We start from the raw sequence: 27,006 nt of genomic DNA, 5'->3' as shown, positions 1-27,006 counted from the left end.
TTCGGTCGTGACGATTTTCCAGACGAAATGTAATCAAATTAATTTACCTGTTAATTATGTAAACTTGTTGTTTTTGGCTCGAATTTTCGACTTAAAGTGAATAATTTTAATATTACTTTGATATGGCCAATTTAAATTTAGAATATTTTGACCTTTATTTTTTGTGTTTCAAGGGACAATACATCTTTAATACTTTCATTATTTGATTTAGTTTAACTAACTGTTAATCTTCCAGCTTCTAACATAATTGTAGTTCTAGTATTGCTTGTTGGTATTGAGATACTTAATTCTGCTTTTAAATCCATTGAGTTTACCTTTCTTAGTCTCTGCAACAGAAAATCATGACTTTACAAAGACAATCGGACATAAACGATGCAAGTAGAAATGAAGCGGAGAAGAAAAACGAAGTTCTCCAGCGAAGGTAGGATAGTCAACATGTATATGCATCCAAGATCCTCAAATTAGAGTTCTCATAAACAGAAATACTTAAATTGGCTCCAATTAAACTGATTATTCTTAATGTATGTTACATTCACATAAATACTTATATATTTAAAGATGTATTGTCCCCCAAAAGCATGAACAATTAAGATTAATAAAATCAGATTTTATTAGGCCATTTTGTAGTTTTAATAAAATGAATAACTTCCGCAGAAAAAACAGTGTTTCATTTATAAAAAGACAAAACTATTAACTATTTTTTTCTTTAAATTACAGTTTTTCAGGTAAATAAATTTTTGGTCGAAGTGAATAACTACTATGGAACATCAAAATGGCATATTCAACCAAATTTGAAAAATATAACTTTAAAGGTCATGTGCAGGCATGAATTTTACATAAAATTTGCTTGTAGAATTAAACACAATTTTACTTTGGTTTTCTTGTTTAAAAAGGGTTGATGAATTAGACCTTAAGTTTCGAAGTCTACAAGCTGCTCATTCCACCATACAATCTGAACATCGTCAAAGAGAAATTTTGTTGGAACAGACCTCACTGTCGCTTAAACTTGTCGAAGAAGAAAATGGACAATCAAAACAGGTATGCCTACTGACTGGTTATAAACTCAACCATTTTATTTTTATTATTGTTGTTCTTTTTTATTAAATGTGAAAAACGTGTCAGCATATAAATATTTTTAATGTTAAAAAAACATTTTGGTACCCAAGAAAAAATTGGAGAAAAAATGTTTGAGGAAAAGAGAAATATTAACAACTTTAGAACTAATTTATGCATCTCCATTTTAGACTAAGGATACAATGCTGAAAGAAGCGCTGGCATTGCGAGAATCATTGCAAATATCACGTGCAAAATGTGACAAATTTGGTATGGAACTGAGAGACCTTGAAGGTATAAGAAAGGTAGGACGATGTAATGAAACACTAGATCTTAACATGCAAAATGGGATGGTATAACACAGACTATCATTACAAATATCTTCTACAAATCTTGGGTTGAACCCATTTTTGTTATATCCAACGCTCGTCACATTGCTTATATCCTTAGGCAAGACACGTTTGCCTCTATCCACCCAGGTGTACAAATGGGCACCTGGTAAGGTCAAGCCACAACTAATTACTAGCTGCAGTATGGGAGTATGTGTCCATACATGTTTGATCCAAAAATGGGGTAATAATATTTGCAGCGCTTAGAGGTTTTACAACATTAGGCGTTTTATAAATCCAGGATATTATGATATTAGTATGTTTCTGAATGAAATTTTTTTAACATTTTGTTTTTCAGAATTGTAATATGCTGATGATCAAGAACACAGATTTATCAACAGAGTTGTTACAGAATCAAAGCATTCTGAATGAACTCCGTAATCAGTTACAAATTGTTGAAGGAGAAAATAAAAAGATGATCCAAGTAAGTATATTTGGTACCTATTTTAGGTGGTGAGTTGTGAAACTTAAGAAGAACAGGTTTCTTACTGTTTTGGCAAGCCAGCTTACTCTTTGATTGTCAAAAGGTATTATTACAAAAACAGTTAAACAGACTGTCCACTGCTTCATCTTTATGTAGTAATACCACAAACATTTCTACCCCTAAATTCTATTTTTTATTATTACATTGTAGTTTAATTACCTTAAAGATATATATGTATAGATAAACATTCTATCATGACCCCTTTACATAAACGCTTTACATATTACATACATACATATAATTTCTAACAATTTATTCTATTAAACTCTTTCAAGGAACGAGATTCATTTCAAAGTCGTGCAGTTGAGCTTGAAGAGACTTGTTCCGACTTAAGTAATAAACTCTACACATCTTCAGGAACTAAAGAACGTCTGGTACAAGAGAAAGTGGACTTGCAACAACTACTCAAGTATGCTGGTTTTGAAAAAGAACAAACAATAAATGTAATTATTCAATTTTATACTATTTGTTTGTTTACACTTAATAATCAAATAAACCCTTTTTGCTTAGCACAGAGAGCGGCATAGTACAGTCGGCTAAACTGGTAGTAGTAGTCACCATAGGTTTTCTTTGGTCCATGGTTTGAATTCCATCGCCGCTCTCCATGTGTTCCAAATTGCAGGTTGGAATATGTGTAGATAGCGCACTGTCTTTCAAATGAGACATTAAGCCGTTGGTCATGTGTGCAACATGGCTCATGTGCATGTTAAAGAACGCAGTACACTCTTTGAAAAAGAGTAGGGGATCTTTTCACGGTGTACTGCCTAATTTACCTCCAGAAGGACTCCACTGGAAACAAGTCTGGAAAGTAAATAACGACAATAATACTTTTTTCAGGCCTTTAAGAATGAAGACAGATGTCATCTTAGAGTAGTATAAATAGTAACTTATTTAAGAAACATTGTTTTTATTACTAACAGTTTATCTCAACGTCTTGTAAACTTTCTTTTAAAGGCTAAAAGAGAATTAGAGGAAAAGCTGGAAGAATTGAAAACACTGAACCACAAGCTCAACACAGAACTTAGAGATGAGAACCAAGACAAAGACTTACTGCAGCAAGAATTATTAGCAGTTAAGAAGGTATGCTTCAGGAAAATATGCATGTGGTGTAATGAATTGTGCTTTTATAAAAAATGTTATTATCATCTTTGATGAACAAAAGGATGAAGATAATGATCTTGTGATTTAATTATCACGTATCATGACAACATTAGCACGATAATAAAAGAGAAATCATATCACAATGTATTTATTCTAGTAAGGTGTCTTGTTGCATGAAAGCTGGACCAGTAAGGCTGTGCTAAAATTAAATGCTAATTAGTTGAATCAGTCTTCATCAAACTAGGTCAATCAAGTTTTGCAAACATGCTAGAACATCATTTAAAGTTCACATAGAACAACTGGCTTGATCATGATGAATCTTAACCTATATAGTCAAACCTTTCTATTTTAGGTTGGAGAAGACCTCTCGACTGAACTATCAACCGCTAAGAAGAATTTAGAAATTATACAGGAAGATGTTCGACAACTCCAGGGAGAGAAGAAGTCAGCCCAACAACATAGTACTTACTTTGAAAATGAGGTGAAAAGACTTACAGGAGAAAGGGATTCGTATAGCAAGGTACTGTTTATTATTATACAAATAATGAATGAGTTGAAATATAACCTTTCATCATTCAACAAATGCCATTATTTGTACTGTTAGTTACATGAATATAAAACATTCATTATTTGTTTTATCGAAATAGATTCTTTTCATTTGAATCAGATTGAATAAAACTGAAAAGGCCAAATTTGATTCACATTGATTGAAACAGTAACATTTGGTTTTTAATAATATATTAAATATTATATTTATTTGGATTTTATAATAAACATAAACAATAATAAACTGTAGTGTTAATTATGTCAACGCTGAAAGTCGAGAAAGAGAGAAGAGAGCAAGCTGGTGAGATCAATTTAATGATAAGAAACTACGAGATTGTGAAGGTGCCCTTTCGGACAAGCCCAAACCACAACCCTCAGGTCAAACGATACCAGGCACAACATTAATAACACAAAGAAAATAAACACAGAAAGTAATTATAATTTAGGAAATAATACTTTTAATTTTAATTATCGAAGAAATAACATTATCAACATTGACAGAGATAATCTTTCTTTTTTTTACACTAATTGTGATACATTAACTAACAAAATCACAGAACTCCGAACAAGAATAAATCAGCTTAAACCGGATATTATTATCTTAAATAAAATTTTACCTAAACATTATCTGTATGAAATTGATGAGAATATTTTTAATTTAGAAGGTTATAATTTATTTAGTAAACTGGAACATAGAGGAGTCACGATCCTAGTACAGTAAAAGATGCATTGACTGTAGTTCAGGTTGATATAGGTGGTTTTGACGAGAATATATTTGTGAATATTAAATTAAATGATATTAATGTTTTAATTGGTTGTGTTTATCGCAGTCCAAGTGTAACAGGTTCGTACTACTAGCGTCGTAGCTTTATCGCGTAGTATTATCCGGAGCTGCAGCACTGGCACAAACACAATAAAATCATCCACAAAGACAGTTCTTGATTTGGAAAAGTTAAATTCTTTTATTGAAGCTAGTAACCAGTCGGAAGGAGATGTAATAAAAACAGTGTTACTATATTTAAAATAACATATCAGTGATCGATCGATCAATCGTATCATTAACGACAGTATAGGCTACTATTGCGTTGTGTCTAGTATAACAATCAAATAACTAATCAACTATATTAACTTAAAACAATTCTAAAATTAAGAGAGATAAAAGGAGATGAAAACCTTCACTTTGGGCTAGGCACTAGTAAGTGTCATCCATTCCCAGTTAGGTACTATGACAATTTTTAACCGATGGTGTATACATTTACCATAACGTTATTTTGTAGTTTACAGACCGATTGTATTGTAACTCGAGTCATACACATGTAATTATCAATTTAAAGTTCGGTTATACAAAAAAAAAGGAACTATTAAAAATGCAAATCAATTGACAAAATCCCTTGTCCATTTATGAACTGACCCATACTGAAACATTATACACTAAATATTCATGACCATTTTCCCGCCACTTGGATGAGGTGACTCATCTATTTATAGCATGGTCACTTATCATTCCAGGTTTTACTTTAATGGGTCCCACAAGGTTTCTCAGATTCAAGTCAGATTCAGCAGATAAATCATTCAAGTATTTGGGTATAAACTATAAGCATACCTGTTACACAAGTAGTCACACGGATAAATTTGAGGATTTAAAAGATATTTTGGTTGCAGCAGACATGTACAGGGCTGATCATATGATTGTTGCTGGCGATTTTAATTTTAAAGGGATAAACTGGCTTGGCAAAGGGTTATCACATGAAGTGAACCAAAAATTTACCGATTTAATCGATGATTTAATGTGTCATCAACATGTAGACTGTCCGACAAGACATCGTACTGGAGAAGAATCTAATATACTAGATTTAGTACTTTCAAAGGAAGAGTTTGATGTCTGTGATCTTATTAGTAGTGCACCATTGGGAAAGAGTGACCATGTTGTTTTAACCTTTAATCTTGGTTTAAGTTTTATAGAAAAAGAAAATGTCACTCCTACTAGAAATTACTACAAAGCCAACTACGAAGCTATTAGAACTAAAATAAAAGAATCGAAACTAAATATTGATATGCATGAACTTGATGGGGTTTCTATTGCTAATTCCCTCTATTCCCTGTTCGATTTCTGTATTTTACAGTATGTTCCTTTAAGGTCTACAACTAAAAGGTATAAGAAGCAGTGGATGAACGTAGAAACAGTGTCTATAGTTAAACAGAAACATAAAGCATGGAATAGATATCAGAGTAGAAGAACACCGGAAAGATGGAATGCTTATGAGACAAATAAGGCAATAAAAAAAGCGAAGAAAAGTTTTGAATGGAAGTTGGCATCCGAGATAAAAGTGAATCCTAAAGTTTCTGGAAATACTATAAGGCGAAAACTGGCAAAAAGACGGGCATTTCTGCATTAAAAGAAAGAGAGGAGAACTGATTGTAGATGATAGACAAAAAGCTGCACTCTTAAACCAAGTATTTGCAACAGTTTTTACTAACGAAAATATCTCTGACATTCCCGTGCTTAAACTTAACCTTGATCATGAAGTCAAACCTTTGTATACTGTTGCATTTCCGGAGAATGAAATTCGAAAGCACCTATTAGCATTAGACATTTGTAAGTCTCCAGGACCAGATGGTGTGCACTCTCGACTTCTAAAAGAAGCGGCAAATGAAATTAGTCCAATTCTCAGCATTTTATTTTCTAAGCTTTTACATGAGGGAACTATTCCTGAACAATGGAGGCAAGCTAATGTTTCACCAATCTATAAGAAAGGCTGTAAAACTAATCCTCTAAACTATAGGCCAGTGAGTTTAACGTCAATACTATGTAAAACCATGGAGACATTCATCAAGAATGAAATATCGAAACATATGGAGGGTAATAAACTATTTTGTAATGAACAACATGGGTTTCGCAAGGGAAGATCCTGCAACACGCAACTGCTTGAGGCCACTGAGAAATGGTCTTCAATGATAGATGAAGGACACTCTGTCGATATCTTGTACTGTGATTTTCAAAAAGCTTTTGACTCTTCCACATGAAAGACTTCTCCATAAAATGCATACATATGGTATTCGTGGTGAATTGTTGAAATGGACTAAAATATACTTGTCAAAACAAGTTGTGGTAAATGGCGAAGCTTCGGATTGGATATCGGTCCAGAGTGGTATTCCTCAAGGAAGTGTATATGGTGTATTCTGCTTTACAATATTTATCAACGATCTGCCTCAATCAGTTAAGTCACCTCTTTTTTTGTTTGCTGATGATTCAAAGACATACAAAGCTGTTGATTCAGACATAGATGCTCTTGATTTTCAGGCGGACATTGATATGATGTATAAATGGTCAGTAAAGTGGCAGTTGCCCTTTAATATTAATAAATGTAAGGTTATATATGCATCTCGGTAAAAAATCCTTGAACACAACATACTTTATGGGAACAGGTTCAGATAGAATTCAGTTAGGAGTTGTAACTCAGATGAGAGATCTTGGTGTTTTAGTTGACAATAAATTGAATTTTCATGATCATATCGTTGAAGTTGTTAAAAAGGCTAACTCTAGACTTCGTTTAAATAAGAGAACCTTTGAATATTTAGACAGTCATTTAGTGTCTATCCTTTATAAATCAATGGTTAGACCGATTTTAGAATATTCTAGTATGGCTTGTCTTCCTCAGTTTGTTGGTGATTCAGTTCTCTTAGAAAAAGTTCAGCAAAGAGCCACAAAACTTACTGTTGAAATTAAAACTCAACCATATAGTGACCGCATGAAATTTATGAAACTGACATCATTAGCATTTCGAAGAAAGAGGTCTTGCTGCTTACAGATTTTTAGAATGATACAAAAGTATGATAATGTTAATCCGGGTGTCTTTTTTGAATTAGCACCATCTACTGTAACTAGAGGCCACAATTTTAAAATTAAAAAAGTTCATAGTAAATCGAAACACAGACAGAAATTCTTTTCAATATCTGAAGTAAATGATTGGAATAGTTTGCCATATCATATAGTAAATGCATCCTCTATCAATAATTTTAAAACCCATCTTGAAACACACTGGAAAACCCACAACCTAAAGTTTGAGCCATATAACCAAGATGTTCAAAGAGGGACTCACAAACCTTAACAGGTTTATAGCTAAAGGTCAAGGTAAATCAAGGTAATGGTAAAACAAACGACCAAACAATCCTAGGCCTAGCCTAATATAACTAGGCCCTAGGCTAGGCTAGAAAGGCAGCGATACCATTATGAAAGTTCGACAGGCAACTGGAACTCATCTAGGCTAACGTTTTTTCCAACAATTCCACGTCTTGTAGAGATTAATTAATCAAAATCATACAAACGATTTAAAGATAATTTAAATTCCTTTTTTGGTCTAAATTAGTACATATATCTCTCCAAAAATGTACTTCCATTGCGAAACCAGTCACAACATTCAATATTCGCGGAGGAAGTACAAAATAGATTTTTTTTTCGTACATGAAAAAAGTACTATTGAATGACCATTCAATAGTGCGTATTATTGCACACCATGTGACCCACAATCATCCAATCAAAAGCTGAACTTTCTTGCCATTGGTTAGTGGATCAGTCAATTTTTTACCTCCAAAAAAAGACATTTTTTAATAAATTGAAGAATCCTCATGAAAATAACGTTGAATTACAAACAACAAGCACGAATGTGCGATACTCGGGGTACAGCAAAAGAAGCTATGATGACGTCATAAGACCGGATGTAACGTCACATACACATCAATAACTCGCTACCAAATACGCCTATACGGTACAATCTTCGAGACGTCATATGGCTGCATCCGGTTTGAAAGAAAAAATATGGTTTCGCCAAGGCTCGAACCGGGGACCTTCTGCGTGTTAAGCAGACTTGATAACCACTACACTACGAAACCTCTTACACCAAAAATGTGGGTTACACAAAGTTTTTTAATCCATTTAAATTACAAATAAATATGGTAATAAGCACAAAGCAAAATAAACATGTGTAAAAGTGATAATTACCGATTACACAAAATAAGTATTTTAAAAAATAATAAAAATAAGATATAGGCCTCTACTGTATATCATATTGCGTATACAGTACTTTTCACCATAAAGTTTTTTAAAAAAAAAGGTTTCGCCCGAGCTCGAACCAGGGACCTTCTGCGTGTTAAGCAGACGTGATAACCACTACGCCAAGAAGCCGCATATAACAACATAACGCTGTGAGTGTGTGTCACACATTGTGGCTTCTTAATTAAACAAATTAATTAACAAATAAAAAATCCGGCTCTATAGCTTTGAGGACATGTCCCTGTAGTATATTCATGCCGAATCCCAGCTCAATACTACAACGAATAAGGGAGGAGTAGTACTTTATAAATCGTACTTTTTACTTAATAGTGTCCAGATGGAGGAGGAGAAAATGAGTGAGTCCTAGACTTGGGTACCCCGAGTAAAAAGCAACAATACAATCTAATAATAGTTGCATCGTTTACCATGTACCGGAAGTACAAGTAGGCTCTACCTTCTTATTAGGGACTTCCCCCTGACATTTGCATTAAACGTAAAATACGATTCCTAGCGCGCTATGACACTGAACTAAATTCGCTTCGTCAAGGCCCCACGAGGGAGGGGGATGTGGCTCAAATACTTCGTGTCCGAACCAACACCATGTAATGGTGTAACATGTAATGGTACAAATAATGGCCTGATGTGAAATATAACCTTTCATCATTCACCATTACACGGATATAAAACATTCATTATTTGTGTTATATAACATCTAAATAGATTCATTCATTTGAATCAGATTGAATAAAAGGTAGGCCTACATTTAATTCACATTGAAACAGTAACATTTATTTGTTTTTTTATAATATATTAAATAATAATAATAAATATTATTTATTTGGATTTTATAAACGCACGTTTGCAATGTTAAATATTATGTCAACAAAAACCAAATAATCCTAGAGGCATAGCTGGGCTAAAGCGCTTAGGCCTAGCCTAATACTAACAGGCCTAGCTAGGCTAGAAAGACAGCACCATTACGAAACTTCGACAGGCAACTGGAACTCATCTAGGCTAATTATGTTTTTTTTCCAATAATTCCACATCTTGTAGAGATATTCCCAGTAAATAATCAAAATCATACAAACGATCTAAAGCTAATTTAAATGCTTTTTTGGTCCAAATTAGTACACATATCTCTCCAAAAATGTACTTCTGCTGATACCAATCATCACACTGAATCTTTGCGACAGAAGTACAAAATAAGTGGCGCTGTTGTATTTCAAAAGCAATAGTGTAAACAAAAATATTTTCCAAATGTCATCTATTATGGCAATACAACAGAACACTGAGCTTGTCAAGATAAGAACTTGTAGCAGTTCTTTGGTCTGCGACAAATACCAACATAGTATGTACATATTCTCTACAGCACAGTCTGTCAACCAAACATTTGAAGCCAATTGGCCAATCAAAAGTCAGTCGTCATTGGATTGATCGTGTCGCAGCCACAGATAAACCTTTGATTTCCAGACCTCAGCATCCTGTTGTTAGATTGCCATGATTCTACTCAGCATAAAAAGGAAGAGTCAAGCATGATTTATATCTACAATTTTTGTATAATACTTGTTTTCTTTCTTGTAGAGTTTGGATAGATTGCGCATTGAATTAGACCAAGAACGTGATCATTATTCAGAACAATGTCATCAACTTCGTGACAATGTTCGCTCAATACGACAAGAGCGAGATGAGCTTCAAACAAGGTGTCAAGAGTTAGAGACTGTAAGATCTCCATTGATTTTTTTATTATCATTTAACAGCTCTATAATATAATTTTATAATAATTTCTCCTCTTACTGACATTACAGTTCCATTCAGGATTTATGTTTTCATTTTCTAGTTTTCTGGCATGTTATTTTAACTGTTAAGCAAAAATTTGTTTTTGTATAATGCGCTATATAAAGCCTGATTTATTGTTATATTCATTTATAAAATACCAATTCCAAGACACTTTTAAAGACACTTTCCCAATAAATAGTTTTTCTTTGACCGAGTACATTAACTTTTGCATCAACTTATTAGTGCCAAAAAATATGTATGCCACTACTCTAACAATAAAGCATGGGCGTCATAGAACACGTTTCGTGAAAAGAATAATGAACAGGTAAAGTGGAAACAAAAAATGAACTTAATGATTTTTACTCCAGATTTGATAACACTGACTTTAGTAATGAAATGAATAATCTTAAAATTAAATTAAATAATTAAAAAATGGGTGTAAGAAAATTAATATCTGAAAATGTAGTTTGAAGTATATTTAAGCAAGTTAAAGTTAAAAAAGCATCAAGTCAAGACCATGTCCCCAACAAAGTCCTTAAATACTGTTGTGACGAACTGGCTGCAATTTTTTGTAAAATTTTCTAAATGTCAATAAACGAAGGGTTGGTCCTAAAATATGGATGACTGCATATATTACACCAGTTCCTGAAGGTAAAAAAGCGCTGTCACGTAATGATTTTATAGGTCAGTTATCCAGAGTATACTTTAATTTAGTTTAATTTGCACTTTTGGGAATAAGATGCTCAGCATAACGTTGTATGAGCTGTGATATTACCACAATATTTATTTACTCTTTCTTTTGACTGGATTGCATTTTCAGTAACGTACAGTAGTACTGCTTTTCAAAATGGTTTAGTTACAAGGTTTAAAAGTAAAGAAAAAGTTATAACATATATACAGAAAGATAAATATATAATTTGACAGATATATACAAAACAGTTAAAAACAAATTTTAAATAAAAGACATACATACATACAAAGTAAAATAAAATAAAACCATTGGATTTCGGAAATGGACTGCTGTTTCAAACTCAATGGTGTTATGCTCGTTTGATAACTATAACTAAGTCTGGGCATAGAATAGTATGCTCAAATTGGCATGTTATTACAAATATGGACGCTATTGCAAGTGTATGACGCCATTCAATGGTTAATGTGGTGGTTTATTCCCGATAGGGCACAAGCAGGCGCTCAACCACGTAGAGGATGCTTGGAACATATTGTAACTTTTAAGTCTGCTTACAAATGCAATGTAATTCATACAAAAGTTATTTATTGTTTTTGTGGACTTTTCAAAAGCTTATGATAACATTCCTAGAAATAAATTGATTGATTGTTTAAGTTCGTTAGCTTTTGCTTCTATGTATAATGTTACTAAGTTAGTATTAGGATCATCAATAATTCCATGTACACATGGTTTCCGTCTGGGAGCTCCTACGTCATGTTTTTTTATTTATAACCAATAACCAATCCTTCATTTATGAATAATTTTCGCACTCAGAAAAAATAAAAACAATTTCTTTAGACTTTAACTTGATTACATCTGACTCATAGTGTGTTTCTTTTTTTGGGCTATTATTTTGTCAGAAACATAAGAAAGCCAACAGTGACCTTCATCAAATGACACTGATGCACCAAGAAGAGCTGGATGATTGGAAAACATCATGTGAAGAACTGACAGAAAACATCAGTGAGAAAAATAAAGACATTATGATGTTAACAGAAAGGATTGAAGAAGCAAGTGATAAGGTAGTATTGAATTTAAAACCACATGCATCATCTAATTCACATTAGAATGCTGCATTCATTATAACTTGTGGAAACTGATTTCACAACTTGCAACACACAAGAGAAGAGTGGCAAACCAGGATGAGATGACCCACAGCACAACCACCCAGTTTATTGATGGTTTCATAGACAGATGGATCTAGTAGCATTTCCAAATACACTTTAATTTGGAATCTGTAAACTTTATACATTGCAAATTAGGATGTTTATAAACAAATCACTTTAGTTGAAATAGTATTACTTGGGTCTAAATAAATTGCAATAAATAGGTCTGCCTTGATTCCACACGATTTGTGCAAGATGAAAAACTTGTGTTTTCAAGTGCACCGAAAAAAGAATGTGTGGGCTGTAAAATACACACTTCACAGTGAATGCAGCACAAGGCCTGTTTAATTAGGCATATTAAAGTAGTGCATGAAAAAAAGACTGTAAAAATTAAAAATTTTGTACCTGCCAGTAACGTAATATTAACTTATTTAACAGTTAACAGAATTGCATGGCGAGAACTCTGCATATAGAATCCGTCAGGAAAAATATGATGAGTATCAGAAAGATGTGAACTTCCTTCAGGAAAAACTACAAGAGCTGACCAATCAACATGCAGAAGATCAACAGGTTATTTCATTGCTGGAAATGCAGAAGAATATATTGAGCAAAAATCTAGTAAGTTGAAAATATAACTGCTTAATATAAGTAAATTTAAAATGACCTTCCCAGTACTTGTTACATACTGGTACCCATTTTGGGTAGGGAGGAGCAAGGTGAATAAAATCTTCCTGACAGAACACTGCGTTGACCAGACCAGACCCACTGCGGAGCTTCAACCTGCGAGTCCAATACTCTATACCATTGTACCACAGTGCAATTTAATTTAGGACATTTGGACTATTCCATAATTTAGCATCACAAGAACACTGCCAGAGCTATTCTTCTTCTGTCTCTTATGACAGAGATCCTGTGATAAAATGGTTCAAATTGAGTACCTCTCTGCAGTGGCATAACTGAGGTCCCTGGATCACGCTGAAGGCCTTGGCTATATTTTAAAACCTGTTGTTTTCTCTGGACTCTACTCTTGGGTTTAGCCAGTGAGCCCTCATAGCCTATTTGACGAATATACTTGGAAGCATATGTGTCTTTTATTTGTATTCTTCTTGGTTCAGTCAACCACAGGTACGAAATTGACCACCGATCATCTCAAGGCAGAAGTTGAGAGGTTGAAAGCTGAGCTACAGCTATCACAGTAAATATACTAGAATTGAATTAGATTTATGGATATGGTTGCAAATTTTAAGTTTGAGCATTATAATAATTTACATTCAGACATACAATAAATTGTAATTTGACCCACAAACTAATGTTTGCATTTTATGAAAGACGTAATTTATTGCATTTTCAAGCTCATTCAATTATGTTTACTTTTATTCAACTTTATTACTCAAAAAAGCATTTTAAAAATTACAATACTGTATAAAATATAATAAAAAGAAAGGGATGAACCGGTGAAAAGTACAATCTTCCTTGAACAATCATTACATATTACAACTATCGATGATTAAGCCAATTTCTATTTGCAGTAAAGATTATATATTTTCTTTCTTATTTAGGGATAAGATGATAGAGTTAAGAGCTGAAATTGATCGAACACAAGCAGAACAAAGATTTATTCCTTCATGCAACAAATGTGAGGAATATCAAGAATCCAATTCACGGTTACGAGAAATCAATAAAATGATGACAGACAGGTTGGCCAAGGTATGCTAATATTTTCAGATATGTAAGTCTGTCACTGTCACAAAAAAAAAATTATCATTAAGTACAAATAGACATAAAAGAATTTTACGTGTTCAATGAACACTATGGCACAAGACCGTGGCCACTGAACAACACAAGATCAAATATAAATATAAACATATTAATTAAATAAAATTTAATTAATATATGTTGTAATCTTGTAGGAGTTTGCTAGTGTTGTTTGAGTTTTGTTTCAAATGTTGAAAATATTTTTGCAGAAGTTATAATTGTTGTGATATTTACAAATGTGGTTCCATGACATTATGAGCCATGTATTTTAATGGAATGTTAACTACAGTTCTTAAGCATTGATGTATGTTTGTTTCTTTAGTATAAGAAGACCTGCTTTCATCATAATCATTTTCCTTTTCCTCTGAAGCTATTGACCAGACCTCAAATATCTTTTGATGTCTCCTCTTTTGTCTTCCTCCTCTTCCAGTTTTTGGCTGCCATTATGTGACTCTTTTTGCCTATCTATTGTCAGTTATTCTTTTTATTTGTGTTGTGTGGAGCAGTGTGTTGGATGTTTGGACTATTGATCGTGAGTTCGAATCCAAAGCTTGTCGCATTACTTGTATCCTTAGGCAAGATACTTTTACTTACATTTGCCTCTCCACACCCAAGTAATGGGTACGTGGTATAGGTCAAACCACAACTGCGCTGATTACAGGCTACAACATTATGGGAGTATGTTTCCAGACATGTTTATCCAAAAATTACAGGAGTAATACTGTTGAGCACCTAGAAGTTTTTGCATGCAGGCCTATCAAAATAAACTTATTTTTTTAGATTCATATTCAAGCTTATAAACAATTTGTTTTTATTTTAAAGAGTTTTTTGTAATTGACAGATGGAGACACATGCTGAGGTTAATAGCAAACAGGCATCTGAAATCAACCATTTTAAGGTGAAATCTGAAAGCCTCCAAGAACAGATTGACATGCTTCAGGACCTGAACCTTAAACTTAGTAAACAAGTTGCCAAGCTTGAGTTAGATAACCTACAAGTGTCAGAGAGGGCGGGCAAAGCTGAAGAACTTGGTAACCGTTATAATGATCTTGATGAACAGAACCAGACACTCCAGGAGCTGAACAAGGTTTTGACTAATAAGGTATTTTATGTAATATTTGCTTTTTGTAAATTCTGTTATTGCTCCAAGTAAGTTTATCTTTGCATACACTAAAATGCATGCATGTAGTAGTTGTTCGAAGGGGATTTTTACAACCTAATTATAGCATCGTTTGCCTCTTTGTGCTGTGATTAGATATTGATCATGCTTTATGTACATATTTATTGGTTACATGGATCCAAATGAGATGAGATAAAGTGACCAATATTACATTTTTGTACCTCAATGTATGCCACTGATTATTTATAGTATTATTTATAATCTAAGTATGTAATTAATATCATCATCATCTTAAACGCTAAGCGTCGTTAGACATTGCACGTCTCACTTGTGTTCACCACTCTGTATGTTTTTGAGCAACCATGTGTATAGGTCCACATGTGAAAAGTTCTGTTTCTTTTTAATGTTTACCATCCATGTTGTTTTTGGTCTTCCTTTTTGTCTTTCGTTGAGCCTCTCTGAGTGCAATCTTAGCTGGTGTGTTTTCACTTATTCGGAGCATATGACCATACCATGTCAGCCTTCATTTCTTTACATCCTTATTCACTTAATCTCTCCTGTTCTTTTATACAGATCTTCATATTTTATTTTCTCCAGCCTATTATTCTTTTTAGAAATTTTCTTTGAAAGACATTGATTGCATGCTATAGTTATACTATAATTATTATTACATAAAACAAATGTATTACATGTAAAAAGCCTGGAAAAAAATTATATCATTGTTAATTGTAACAAAATTTGCTAAATGAAAAAATTACATTACATGAATGTAAGCATTTCATTTCTATATAGATATCACGCTTAGAATTAGATCATCAATCAGTTAACCATGCTCGCGAGAAAGAGCTATTTGATCAAAACCAGATGCTGACAGAAATCAATCAAACGCTTACAACAAAAGTGTCAAGGCTTGAAAAAGAGAAGAGAGAACTTATAATGAAACAGCCAAAAGAACAAATGGTGCCTCTTAAGGAATTTGACAGGTTTGTTATTTATTTTATACAGTATATAATAGAACAAAAAAAAGACAGAAACATAACCATTAATGTTTGCAATGACCCTCTAGAAAAGATTTTTTAAAACTTTCATTTTAAAACTTTCAATATTATTTTCAATATCATTTCAAATTTTATCTTTCAATTTCTAATGTTATGTTTCATCTATCAAGGGTTGAACGTGAAAAGGACAGAGTAATTTCTGAGTTGGAAATCATTAGTCATGATTATAAAGACCTACAAGATAGACACAAAGAATATGTATCTGAGAACTTATCCAGAACATTGGATACATCTAACACTATGCCACCTGAATCTAAGGGTAAGCACTTGTCCAGAACACTGGATACATCTAACACTATGCCACCTGAATCTAAGGGTAAGCACTTGTCCAGAACACTGGATACATCTAACACTATGCCACCTGAATCTAAGGGTAAGCACTTGTCCAGAACACTGGATACATCTAACACTATGCTACCTGAATCTAAGGGTAAGCACTTGTCCAGAACACTGGATACATCTAACACTATGCTACTGTACCTGAATCTAATGCTACCTGAATCACTTGTCCAGAACACTGGATACATCTAACACTATGCTACCTGAATCTAATGCTACCTGAATCACTTGTCCAGAACACTGGATACAGTGAATGCTTTTTGATTGATTTTTTTTGTACACTAAAATAAAAAATATTATCAATCTCACTTTGACCATCTTGGAAATCTATGCTTCATTTATTCTAATTTCTGTTTTCTTTATTATCACACATTTTTGATAATGTTTTATTTTCTTGTTCATTTAATTTAAATGCTTCCATAATTCACTAGATATGGATGAACATAGTTTAGCAGGAATTGGAAATGGTATTCAATGTGCTTGTTTCATTTTTGTTTAGAATAGAATCCATACTAATTTCACATTGTCCCTCATGAAACATCTCAATTCTGACCTCATCCTCCATGGAAGACCTTAACAATATTGTACTCTAAAATCGGTGTATTTTATTAATCTGTCTATAAAGCATTCAATAGTGTAAAATAGCAACGTGAGCTCAATTTTATGTGCTAATGCCGAGTACACAATTGCACACAGTAGTATGATAGTTACTGTTGTTGATTTTATTAGGTGATCATTTAGAATAAAATGATCACCTATTGTTATTGTATGAAATCTTTATTTATTTTTTTTTTTATTATTTTTTTTTTATTCTTTCTGTACACTTTTTGTGTAACAATTATCTCAAAAAGTTGAATTGCAATGATCACAAAAATTACACAATGTCTTTCAAATACTTTAACTTAGACATAATAAGCTTTTCAGCGTGATCACTCATCCGTGACGTCATTTATACGCCATTTTGTGAAATCACATTATCAATCATATCTCCATAATTCATTATCACATATTAATGAAATTCACTACACGTAAATTTCAGGTAAAGGTAAAAATATTAGCAAATAAAAACTTGTGCGTTTCAAGGTCATGCGCGTGAAATCGCGCGTTAAAATTTTAAAAAGCTCAAAATTAAGTTTTGATCAATTTAGAGTATGAATTAGGCCATTTGCGTGTTTCAAAAAATTACTGCGCAAAAATGCGTTTTGCGCACGCGAATCTTAGAAAGCGTAAAAAATAAAATTTGATGAATAAATCATATTCTACTCACAATCCTTAGTACATTTACCGATTTTGAGTCCATTCAGACTTAAAATGACGCTATACGAGCATGTTAAAAATGACAAAATGCGCACATTAATTTCACAAAAGTTCTGAAAATGGTGAAAAATAAGGCCTTTTTAAAATGAAAATAACTCTTCAGAATGCAAGATGACCCCCAATTTTTTTAACTTATTCAGGAAGCTATTGAGTTGTAGATATGAATTCATGTACACATTTGATGTACAAAATGTTGTGACGTCATCAAATGGCCACTTGAATTTAAAAATTAGGATTTTTTATCTTTTTGTGTAGATTATCACATTCAACAGAGCGTATCTCGGTTATTTGTGCTCGAATTTTGCACAAATTTCAGTATGTGCTTGCTTAATTATTTGTCTTTCCATGAGTGGTCAGCGTTTTCATTTTAATGACGTCATCATGCGTAAAACCTTGAATAACCTAGGTCGTGTAATTTCACCTACACCATACATTTGAATATCTTACAGCTCTTCAGAATTAAATGTGACCTTGAAAATTATAAATTATTATGAAAGCTGATGAAATGTAGATATGAATTCATATAAAAAATAAGCCTATCAGATGTTGCGAAGTTATCATATGGCCAGTTGAAGTTAAAAAGTAGTTTTTAAATTTCTTTAGTCAAAGTTATACAAATTTCAAAGAGCGCGCATTGCGCTTCTACGTGCCAAATTCTCTTCCAATTCTTATATTTATTTGCTCAATTCATTATCTTTCGAAATTGTTTATTTTGATAATTCCATCATATCAAAAAATGTGAACATTGTGTGGTTCCCGTAATTTCACCTATGTTACACTGTATATAGATATACTGTACACTGTACTGTATAGAGTATATATTCTATGACACATACTAGGTACAACTCAGCACTATAAGCATATGCATCATGTCGTAGGATGGCGTACATCAACTTTTTACGATCATATGTTAACGTACATGCATGTTTAAAAAATGTTAATTTCATTAAAATGATAAAAATGATCACCTATAATTCGTCAAAGTGACGAATTAAATTCTAGTTGTAGTTTTTTTTTTGTGAATTATTATTTTTTGTTTATTTGTTATTTTGTTACTTTTTTGCTACCAAATGTTTTTTTTTTGTATATATTCTCAGACCTTTATTGTCCAATGCTGTTTGCTGTTGTTGAGGGATGTTAAAATGTTTAAAAACACAACCAAGCCTTTAATTGTCAAAATAACCATTGCGATAAAACTGAATAACTTCTGAAATATCTAATAATATTGTCTTTTTTATGTAGAAGTGTACGATTCTGATATTCGAAAACTTAAAACAGAAAATGAGTCATTACGAAGGCAGAATGACCTCTCCCACAGTCAAACGGTGATTGCAGAAAATGCACGCAAACGAGCCGAAGATAGAATCCGTAAGGCACTCAGATTTAAATTATCTCCTAGTAAGAGTAGTCCAGTAAAGAGTCCTAAGAAAGAGGAAGTTTATTCGGAAAATAGTGAGGAATATTAACTTATTCTATTGTGGTTTTGTGGCTTAGCACTAGTCATAGGTAACTATTATGGGTTTTAAATAGGCTTTCATATTTTTATTTTTGTAGGTGAATTCTTTGCAAAATTCTTAAATCATCTATGCAATGTCTTAAAATAAATATAAAGAATATATTAATATAAATAAGAAAGTACATATATATTTCTCTTTTTAATAATATCTTAATTCTAATCGATCTTTCTTTTTTATTTATGTTCTGCAGTATGTTTCTTCCTGAAATGTATTGTAAAAATTGCTTTAATAAAATAAATATAATTTTAAATAATTACAATCATTCATAGTCATTTTAATATTTATTAAATCATGGAAAAAATTGCCAAAATCATCATTGAAAACATGAATATTCTAACTGCATTTATTTTGTGAAATATATTTAATGTAGTAATATAAAGTAAATAGATAAACATTGTATGCATAGATACAATACTGTTATGAAATATGTTGTACAGTATATTCCAGTTTAAAATTGACATGGTAGACACAATTTGGTGCTTTCAGTGTATAACACAAAATGTGTTATTTTGGTATAAATTATATGCAACATTTCCAACCACAATTTCATTCCAATTCAATTCAGTCTTATAAATAATAATATAAATATAAATGCTAAAATATTGTATGAAACAATATTTGTAATAATAGATTGTTATGCTTCATTCAACTTTCACTTTTTCACAGTCAACAATTAATGACTATCAATAAAATAGTAAAATAACAATAAATAAATAAAAGGCAACATTCAATTACAATTGTTCATATGGTATTCAGGGTTTGAATATAAATGTAATGTTTTTTTTTACCAATTTGTTAAACTATATATTTAGTATAATATAAAATATTTTTTGGTCATGTAGTTACTGTAGATTTTATGTAAACTATTTCTGGTCAATTAATCAGGGTACTAAAATAAATATATAATATTATAGGGAAATGTTATGTAGTGTAGGCAAAACAAAGTAGTAATATTTATAAAGAATATCATTATTATTTATAGTACAGTAGTATTTATGTTTATAGATTTTAAGTTTTTCAATACAGTTTTCTTTTTGTATTGGTATTATGAATCGCACAGCACTTCGTACAATGTTGTTTTTGCTATAACATTTGTAACCTCTGTCTTCACTGAATGAAACATTGTATAAACAAATGCTAACTTTATATATTGTGTGAATTATTTCTTGTTTGTTGGATGTTTTTTCTTCTAATATAATCATAATATTTCATCATTTCATGTCATCAATCATTAATCACTTTGTTCATCAGTTTAATTGTAGGTGAATTTTCACCATGAGTCCATTATGCATTCCATAGCACATCACATGATCACTTTTAAATAGTAATTGCATGTGTGTACAGTACATATTATTGATAGAATCTCCAGATAAACTTCCAGCAGCAACTATCAGTCCATGGAGTAACTCCATGGTCCATCCAGATCCATACAGTATTACTGGTATAGTATCAATTTGATTGTTTAATGATTCCCCAGTCAGGTAGAGCTAATAAGGCAGTCAAGAGGACAAGGAAGGTATATGAGCTTCTTTAATCAGGATCTTGGTTACATTTTTACACACTTGGCATGCTAAACTTATTTACATAGTGTACCACAAACTTTATAAGTTTAGGAGTAAGGATGATCAAATTGTATTGATCAAAACATTTAAAAGGTTAACAGTTCTGTTCAGAACTAAATATGTGGTTTATCGCAAACTTCATTATATAGATTTTTGCCATGATTTTGTTTTCTATGCATGCTCAGTAAACATGGGGTTTTCTGCTTTGGTTTTTTTCTTTGGCTACAACTTTAATAGACTTACTCTTGAACATTTTGTTTAAAAAGCACCCCTTAACTTGCTGGAAAACAGGTAAGCACTAACTAAATCACTTTGTAACATCATTTTTTAAGGGTCTATGTGGTATACTAAATTACCCATATATTAATATAGCATTTCAGAGCATAATAAAATATATAAGTATTTATCTAGACTTGTGTTGTATACTGCATGTACATATACCAATACTAACAAATAGTCATTGGAAGCATTTATATTTTAATTAAGTCATTGTTTTATATTACATAATCTTTAAAATAAACCATCCTTTTTTTATTCTGTAGATGCAACTGAAGTCACTATAGGTGATTTAAGACAGTCTATTGCGTCAAGGTCGTTTGATGAGACAAAGTTTAGAGAGCAAATTCTTAAGTAAGTTATTTAAGAATTAATATAAGTGGTGAATGTAATATAGGAATACAGTAACAACACTTTTTAAACACCTATTAAGAGGACACTTTCCCATGAAACAAACAAGTGACAATTGGCTAGCCCCTATATTCAGTAGTCTTGTAGGAAGGAGGGGTTACCGTGCAGCCCCATGATGTATTTTTTTAACATACATTTTTGTAATCCTGAATACATATAATTAACAAATATGTTTCATTAAAGCTTATATAAATATGGATATTCTGAACAATTTATGACAAAAATAAAATCTTTATGACCAGGGGTTACCGAGATATGACCCTCATGTAAAAAGAAGGTCAAAGGTCAAAAGTCGTATTTCCTGCCATTTTTAACGAAAAACTTTTCATTATAGTTCATAGAAATGTGCATATTCTGAACAATTTAAGACCAAAATCAGATCTCTATAATCACTCGTTGCCAAGTACCGTCTATATTTAGGATTTTGATAAATCCAAGATTGCCACCAAAATGGTCCCCAAAAGACCCCATGGGACAATATTTAGTCTTGGGAACATCAAAAAATGTTAATTATATATATTCAGGATTACAAAAATGTTTGTTAAAAAAATACATCATGGGGGTGCACGATAATCGATCCCTTCTTCCTACCCTACTACAGGAGACTCTTTCTTGGGTCCCGAACAGGTTTCTGCCTACTGTATTATCTGCCTTGCCAAACTCTATTCATATATTTATAATTGAGTGTGTTTGTAATATCTTGTTTAGATTGGAGGAGGAAATAAGCCAACATGTACAAAAGAATGATAGATTGGAATATACCATCACTAAGCTTCAGGAAGAGAATACAGGAAAAAAAACACAAACAGGTGAAAAAACACAGGGAGAATTCTATATTTAACATCCCAAATTCTTTCTCATTACTTTTGAAAAAGTAGACTTTTGTAAAACTGTTAAAAATTGATGCCACCTCTGTCTTTAGTTCACATGCATCATCCAGTACACCAATTATCATGCAGTACACACCAATCATAATAATAATATCCTGGATTTATATAGCGCCTAATGTTATGAAACCTCTAAGCGCTGTACATAAACTAATACGATAAAAGGGATTCCAAACATGCCAAAAAAAAACCCCAAAACCGAAGTAAGGGATACGCCCTTGTCGCTAACCAAGGATCGGTCTAATTGAACCCCAGTCAGCACCAGTTGTGTCTCGGTCACCCCCGAACTCAGGCGCATCCTGCCCTACTTAAACTAGATCTAAAACAATCTAGGTGGCATGGAAAAGGAGAAAAAAGGGTACACACCAATCATTATGGAGTTCACATCAATCATCATGCAGTACACACTAATAATCATGCAGTACACACCAATCATGCAGTACACACCAATCATGCAGTACACACCAATCAGCATGCAGTACACACCAATCATTATGCAGTACACACCAATCATTATGCAGTACACACCAATCATTATGCAGTACACACCAATCATTATGCAGTACACACCAATCATTATGCAGTACACACCAACCATGCAGTACACACCAATCGTCATGCAGTACACACCAATCATCATGCAGTACACACCAATCATCATGCAGTACACACCAATCATCATGCAGTACACACCAATCATCATGCAGTACACACCAATCATCATGCAGTACACATCAATCGTCATGCAGTACACACCAATCATCATGCAGTACACATCAATCGTCATGCAGTACACACCAATCGTTACACAGTGGCTGCACACTAATCATCATGCAGTACACATCAATCATCATGCAGTACACATCAATCATCATGCAGTTTGATTGTACTGAATAACAATGGCTGTGTACTGCATAACATTATATCACTGTGCTTTCATATATATATTATTATAATAGCACTAAGCCAAAATTTGTTCCTCTATCATGCACCTATTAAAATATAAAACATGAATCAAAGTACAATATTTAAGTGTAAACAAAGAAACAAAGAATACAGTAAAGCTATTCACTTTATGAGTTTCTTTACTACTAGGGTAGGAGGCGCTCAAGTCCGGAATGACCGAGCCACAACTAGTGCTCGCCAGGGTTCAATTTATACTGAACCCTGGTTACCGACAAGGGCGATCCCCATACTTCGGTTTGGGTTTAGTTTTTTTCCCTCAGTTACTACTGTATGATCGTTTCACAACATAAAGCGCTTTATGTTAAATGTTAAATGACTCTCACAATGACGTGCAATATACATATATCCATTTCTAGAACATGCACTTAATTTATCATGGTGCCCGTACATTGGACGTGTAGCTGCTAGTGTATATATATATGATTATTGAGGCAAATTGTGATTGTGACAGTATTTCATTGAAAGAAGGTTCAGTATTGTAAAAATCTGTAATAGTACTGTATATATAATGCATTATACATTTTCAGATCTTGCAATAGACATCACAAACTTTTGCTAATGAACCATGCTTACTGATTATGAGAACATGTTATGCAATTAGCACTATTACTATAAAAATGTGAATATTGAAATATTTTGTATTACTAAATTTTCCTTTATTTTTTTTTTTTTTTATAGACTTAACAATTTGTTTAAATTCTTTTAGGTACAGATGGCTGCACTAGTTGTAAGCTAGTAAGAGCAGAGATGGACACCATACTTCAGGAAAAAGACATGTTTGAGGAAGAAAATGATGAATTGAAACAAGAACTTGAACAACTTGAATCGCAGTTGGATATAATGCAGCAAGACGCAGAACGGTATGACACTATTTTTTGTTTCTGTTTTTATGAGAGTTTTTGATGACCATAATTTATTTATATAACCGATGAAATAGCATCTAAAAATGTACATAAGTAAGTCCATCCTCTGAAATTCCAAGTATAATACCATCCTCAATTGAACCATATACCCAGGCCCCAGTGAATAAAATAATAGGCATTCTGTTATTTTATTACACATCTAACAGTGTTTTTTTTTTAATGCATTATAGGTCTGTTAAAGACAGTAAACCCAATCACCTCCTAGGTAGATCAACTCCTAAGCATTTCTCATCCACAAATAAGTCTAGCGCCATTTTACCTGTTCCACGACAATCATCGTTTAGCCCTCAATCGTCTCCATATCATTTGAACTCTGACCACAAGACATCATTTGCAGGCGATTCGAACGCAGAGCTAAGTCCTAGAAAACTACGAGGCTCTTCACCTTTGTCTTTACGAGAGGAGGTTAAAGGTCGTATCAGCACTGAGAGAAGACAATCGCAGTTGAAGGAGCTTATTTTGCCATCAAAGGGTACTGAGCCAGGATATACATCTTCAGGAAGGTAAGGCACTCCATACTAAATTCAATGACATTTTTTTGCATGTGCTAAATATTTACTATTTACTCCTACTAATTTCCCGATCCATATTGGTTTGTTTTCTTCAGTTTCTACAATTCATCTGTATTTTGTTTTAATATGAAACATTACTTAAGATCTAAAATCACCCTTTTGAGCCTACACTATTTTTAAAAAATATATTTTTAAAATAAAGTTATGCTCTTGAATGCTTTGCAGAAAATTTAAATGAACTAAAATATTTCTCAATTTGTGTTTGTAATTGATTGACAGAGCTAAAAATAAATAGAACTAATTGCATGAATTTGTTTTTATTTCAGACGTATTAGTCTTCTTTTATCTAGTTTCCCTAAGTAGCCTTTTGGTTCTCTTATAGATTCTATTGTTTTTATATTTAATAATGTGCTACTCTTATTTAGTTTTAGAATGAATATAAATAACAATAATTTAATAGTTTGTTAGCAATTACTCTAATTTTCATCACTTTTTCAAATTGAATGGTGTTGCATCAATAACATTTCTTATAGAAATTGTATACATGCATATAGTTGACATCAAATAGATATAATGATTGGTTCTCTTGAGTAGTGTTAACATTTCTGTATATTTATTTTCTCAGTTCATATGGAAGTGTTTAGTGCATGTTATCATCCGAACCATCGCATTCATCTAATCATCGCTTATGATGCTAACCATCAGATACCAATGACTACATTCATCTCATTTTTCTACTTTTAGTTTTCATTCTTTTATATTTTTTACCCATGTTTAGACATGGATCAGAGCATTCTTTGTTAGATCTGATTATCAATAGTAGACAATCATTATTAGAACGGGTATCAGAGAAAGGCTAAATTTTAACTATCTCTAACATTAATCTCTTTTATTAAAAGTAATGTTTTTAAGGTTGTTGGCATATTTCTATTCATTTTAGTAGTTGAATTATGCAGCTGACCAAACATAGATCTGGCCGCAGCCAGGATTAATACCAAATGGGGAAGGGGGGGGGGGGGGGGGAAAGAAAGAATATGGGACTAGGCCAAAGAAGGGGGGAAAGACCATGGGACTAGGCCAAAGAAGGGGGGTGGGGGGCTATTGTCGAAGAACTAGGGAGGACAAGGGAGAAGTTGTGCCTATACTAACTATGGGCTTATAAGAACACTCCTTTTTTCTTCATAATTTTGTATTACCAAATTGCCAGTAGAATATTGTTGAAATCATTGTTTACTTAACTGTTGCTAGATAAAAACTAATAGATATAGTTTCACATTAGAAATGCCTCTTCATCTTTTTAATTTCTATAGCTCTCATCTCTTTACTATTGAGAATAAATCGTCAAAGATACCTGTGAAAATGGATAACACAACTACAAGTTTTTCCAGTAGTTTGAACCAATAGTAAGATATCATGAGGTATCCAAGCCTTTGCACAGTGAAGAAAAGGGATTAAGATTTTATTTTTTTTGTATTTGAATACTGTAATCTGATTGTTGCTGTGCTTATTTTGCATGTTTTGGTTTAAATATAATTTCCTATATTAATTGATTGTCAATACTATTACTACTTCTGTAGTGTTTTTTCTTAAGAAATCTGGAAACAGATACATTTTTCTTTGTGTTAATACTAATCTTGTGTATAACTTTTAACAATAACATTAGCTGTCTTGTATTTTAATGTAGTTTAATTGTAACAATAGACCAAAATATTTTATCAGAAACATTTTCATGCTGTAATTTTTTGAAATAAAATATTTTGTACAAATATGGCCTGTTTAATGTGATTTTGTACATTTATAGGCATTAGAAGAAATTCTAAACCAGGATGGGATATTTATTTACTGAAAAATAAATATCCCATCCCATCCATCCTTCATCCATCCATTCATCAGAGTTGATGGGTTAATGATTGATGGGATTATACCGGATGGGATTGGATGTATGATTGGATTGTATTGGATGGAATGAGATTGGATGATGGATGGGAGGATTGATGGATGAATGATAGATTGATGAGATTAGGTGAATCCATCCGTCCATCATCATCCAACCCCTTCCCATTCATCCAAACCTAATCTTATTGATTTTGTATATTCCTTATGGCCAGGAGTCGATGTGATTATCGTTTCA

At 32.5% G+C, this 27,006-nt stretch overlaps 1 protein-coding gene and 1 non-coding gene across 3 annotated transcripts in view; one reads left to right on the top strand and one right to left on the bottom strand.

Moving 5' to 3' along the window:
- Positions 1 to 26,643, top strand: part of LOC144853793 (uncharacterized) — a 42,629-nt gene extending 15,986 nt beyond the window's left edge. Inside the window, exons 6-27 of one of the 2 annotated variants that reach the window (XM_078711626.1) lie at positions 324 to 421; positions 894 to 1,038; positions 1,245 to 1,358; positions 1,741 to 1,866; positions 2,202 to 2,369; positions 2,881 to 3,006; positions 3,380 to 3,547; positions 10,205 to 10,342; positions 11,987 to 12,148; positions 12,671 to 12,850; positions 13,348 to 13,427; positions 13,792 to 13,939; positions 14,829 to 15,089; positions 15,900 to 16,090; positions 16,276 to 16,424; positions 16,936 to 16,971; positions 19,064 to 19,189; positions 21,443 to 21,530; positions 22,296 to 22,396; positions 24,147 to 24,300; positions 24,534 to 24,866; positions 25,501 to 25,872. In XM_078711626.1, the coding sequence (XP_078567752.1) occupies positions 324 to 421; positions 894 to 1,038; positions 1,245 to 1,358; positions 1,741 to 1,866; positions 2,202 to 2,369; positions 2,881 to 3,006; positions 3,380 to 3,547; positions 10,205 to 10,342; positions 11,987 to 12,148; positions 12,671 to 12,850; positions 13,348 to 13,427; positions 13,792 to 13,939; positions 14,829 to 15,089; positions 15,900 to 16,090; positions 16,276 to 16,424; positions 16,936 to 16,971; positions 19,064 to 19,189; positions 21,443 to 21,530; positions 22,296 to 22,396; positions 24,147 to 24,300; positions 24,534 to 24,866; positions 25,501 to 25,519 (3,111 nt within the window). In that variant the 3' untranslated portion in view covers positions 25,520 to 25,872. Of the gene's footprint in view, positions 1 to 323; positions 422 to 893; positions 1,039 to 1,244; positions 1,359 to 1,740; positions 1,867 to 2,201; positions 2,370 to 2,880; positions 3,007 to 3,379; positions 3,548 to 10,204; positions 10,343 to 11,986; positions 12,149 to 12,670; positions 12,851 to 13,347; positions 13,428 to 13,791; positions 13,940 to 14,828; positions 15,090 to 15,899; positions 16,091 to 16,275; positions 16,425 to 16,935; positions 16,972 to 19,063; positions 19,190 to 21,442; positions 21,531 to 22,295; positions 22,397 to 24,146; positions 24,301 to 24,533; positions 24,867 to 25,500; positions 25,873 to 26,185 lie in introns of those variants that run through there. The other variant, XM_078711625.1, reaches the window with a different exon arrangement.
- Trnav-aac (transfer RNA valine (anticodon AAC)) lies at positions 8,391 to 8,463 on the bottom strand. The gene has a single exon. It is a non-coding gene; the product is annotated as a tRNA-Val (tRNA).
- Positions 26,644 to 27,006: the final 363 nt, after the last annotated feature.

Source organism: Antedon bifida, chromosome 10 (genome assembly GCF_963402885.1).
Source record: "Antedon bifida chromosome 10, ecAntBifi1.1, whole genome shotgun sequence".
NCBI lineage: Eukaryota > Metazoa > Echinodermata > Crinoidea > Comatulida > Antedonidae > Antedon > Antedon bifida.
The sequence above is the reverse complement of the archived record's forward strand: the minus strand, read 5'-3'. Positions and strand labels throughout refer to the sequence as shown.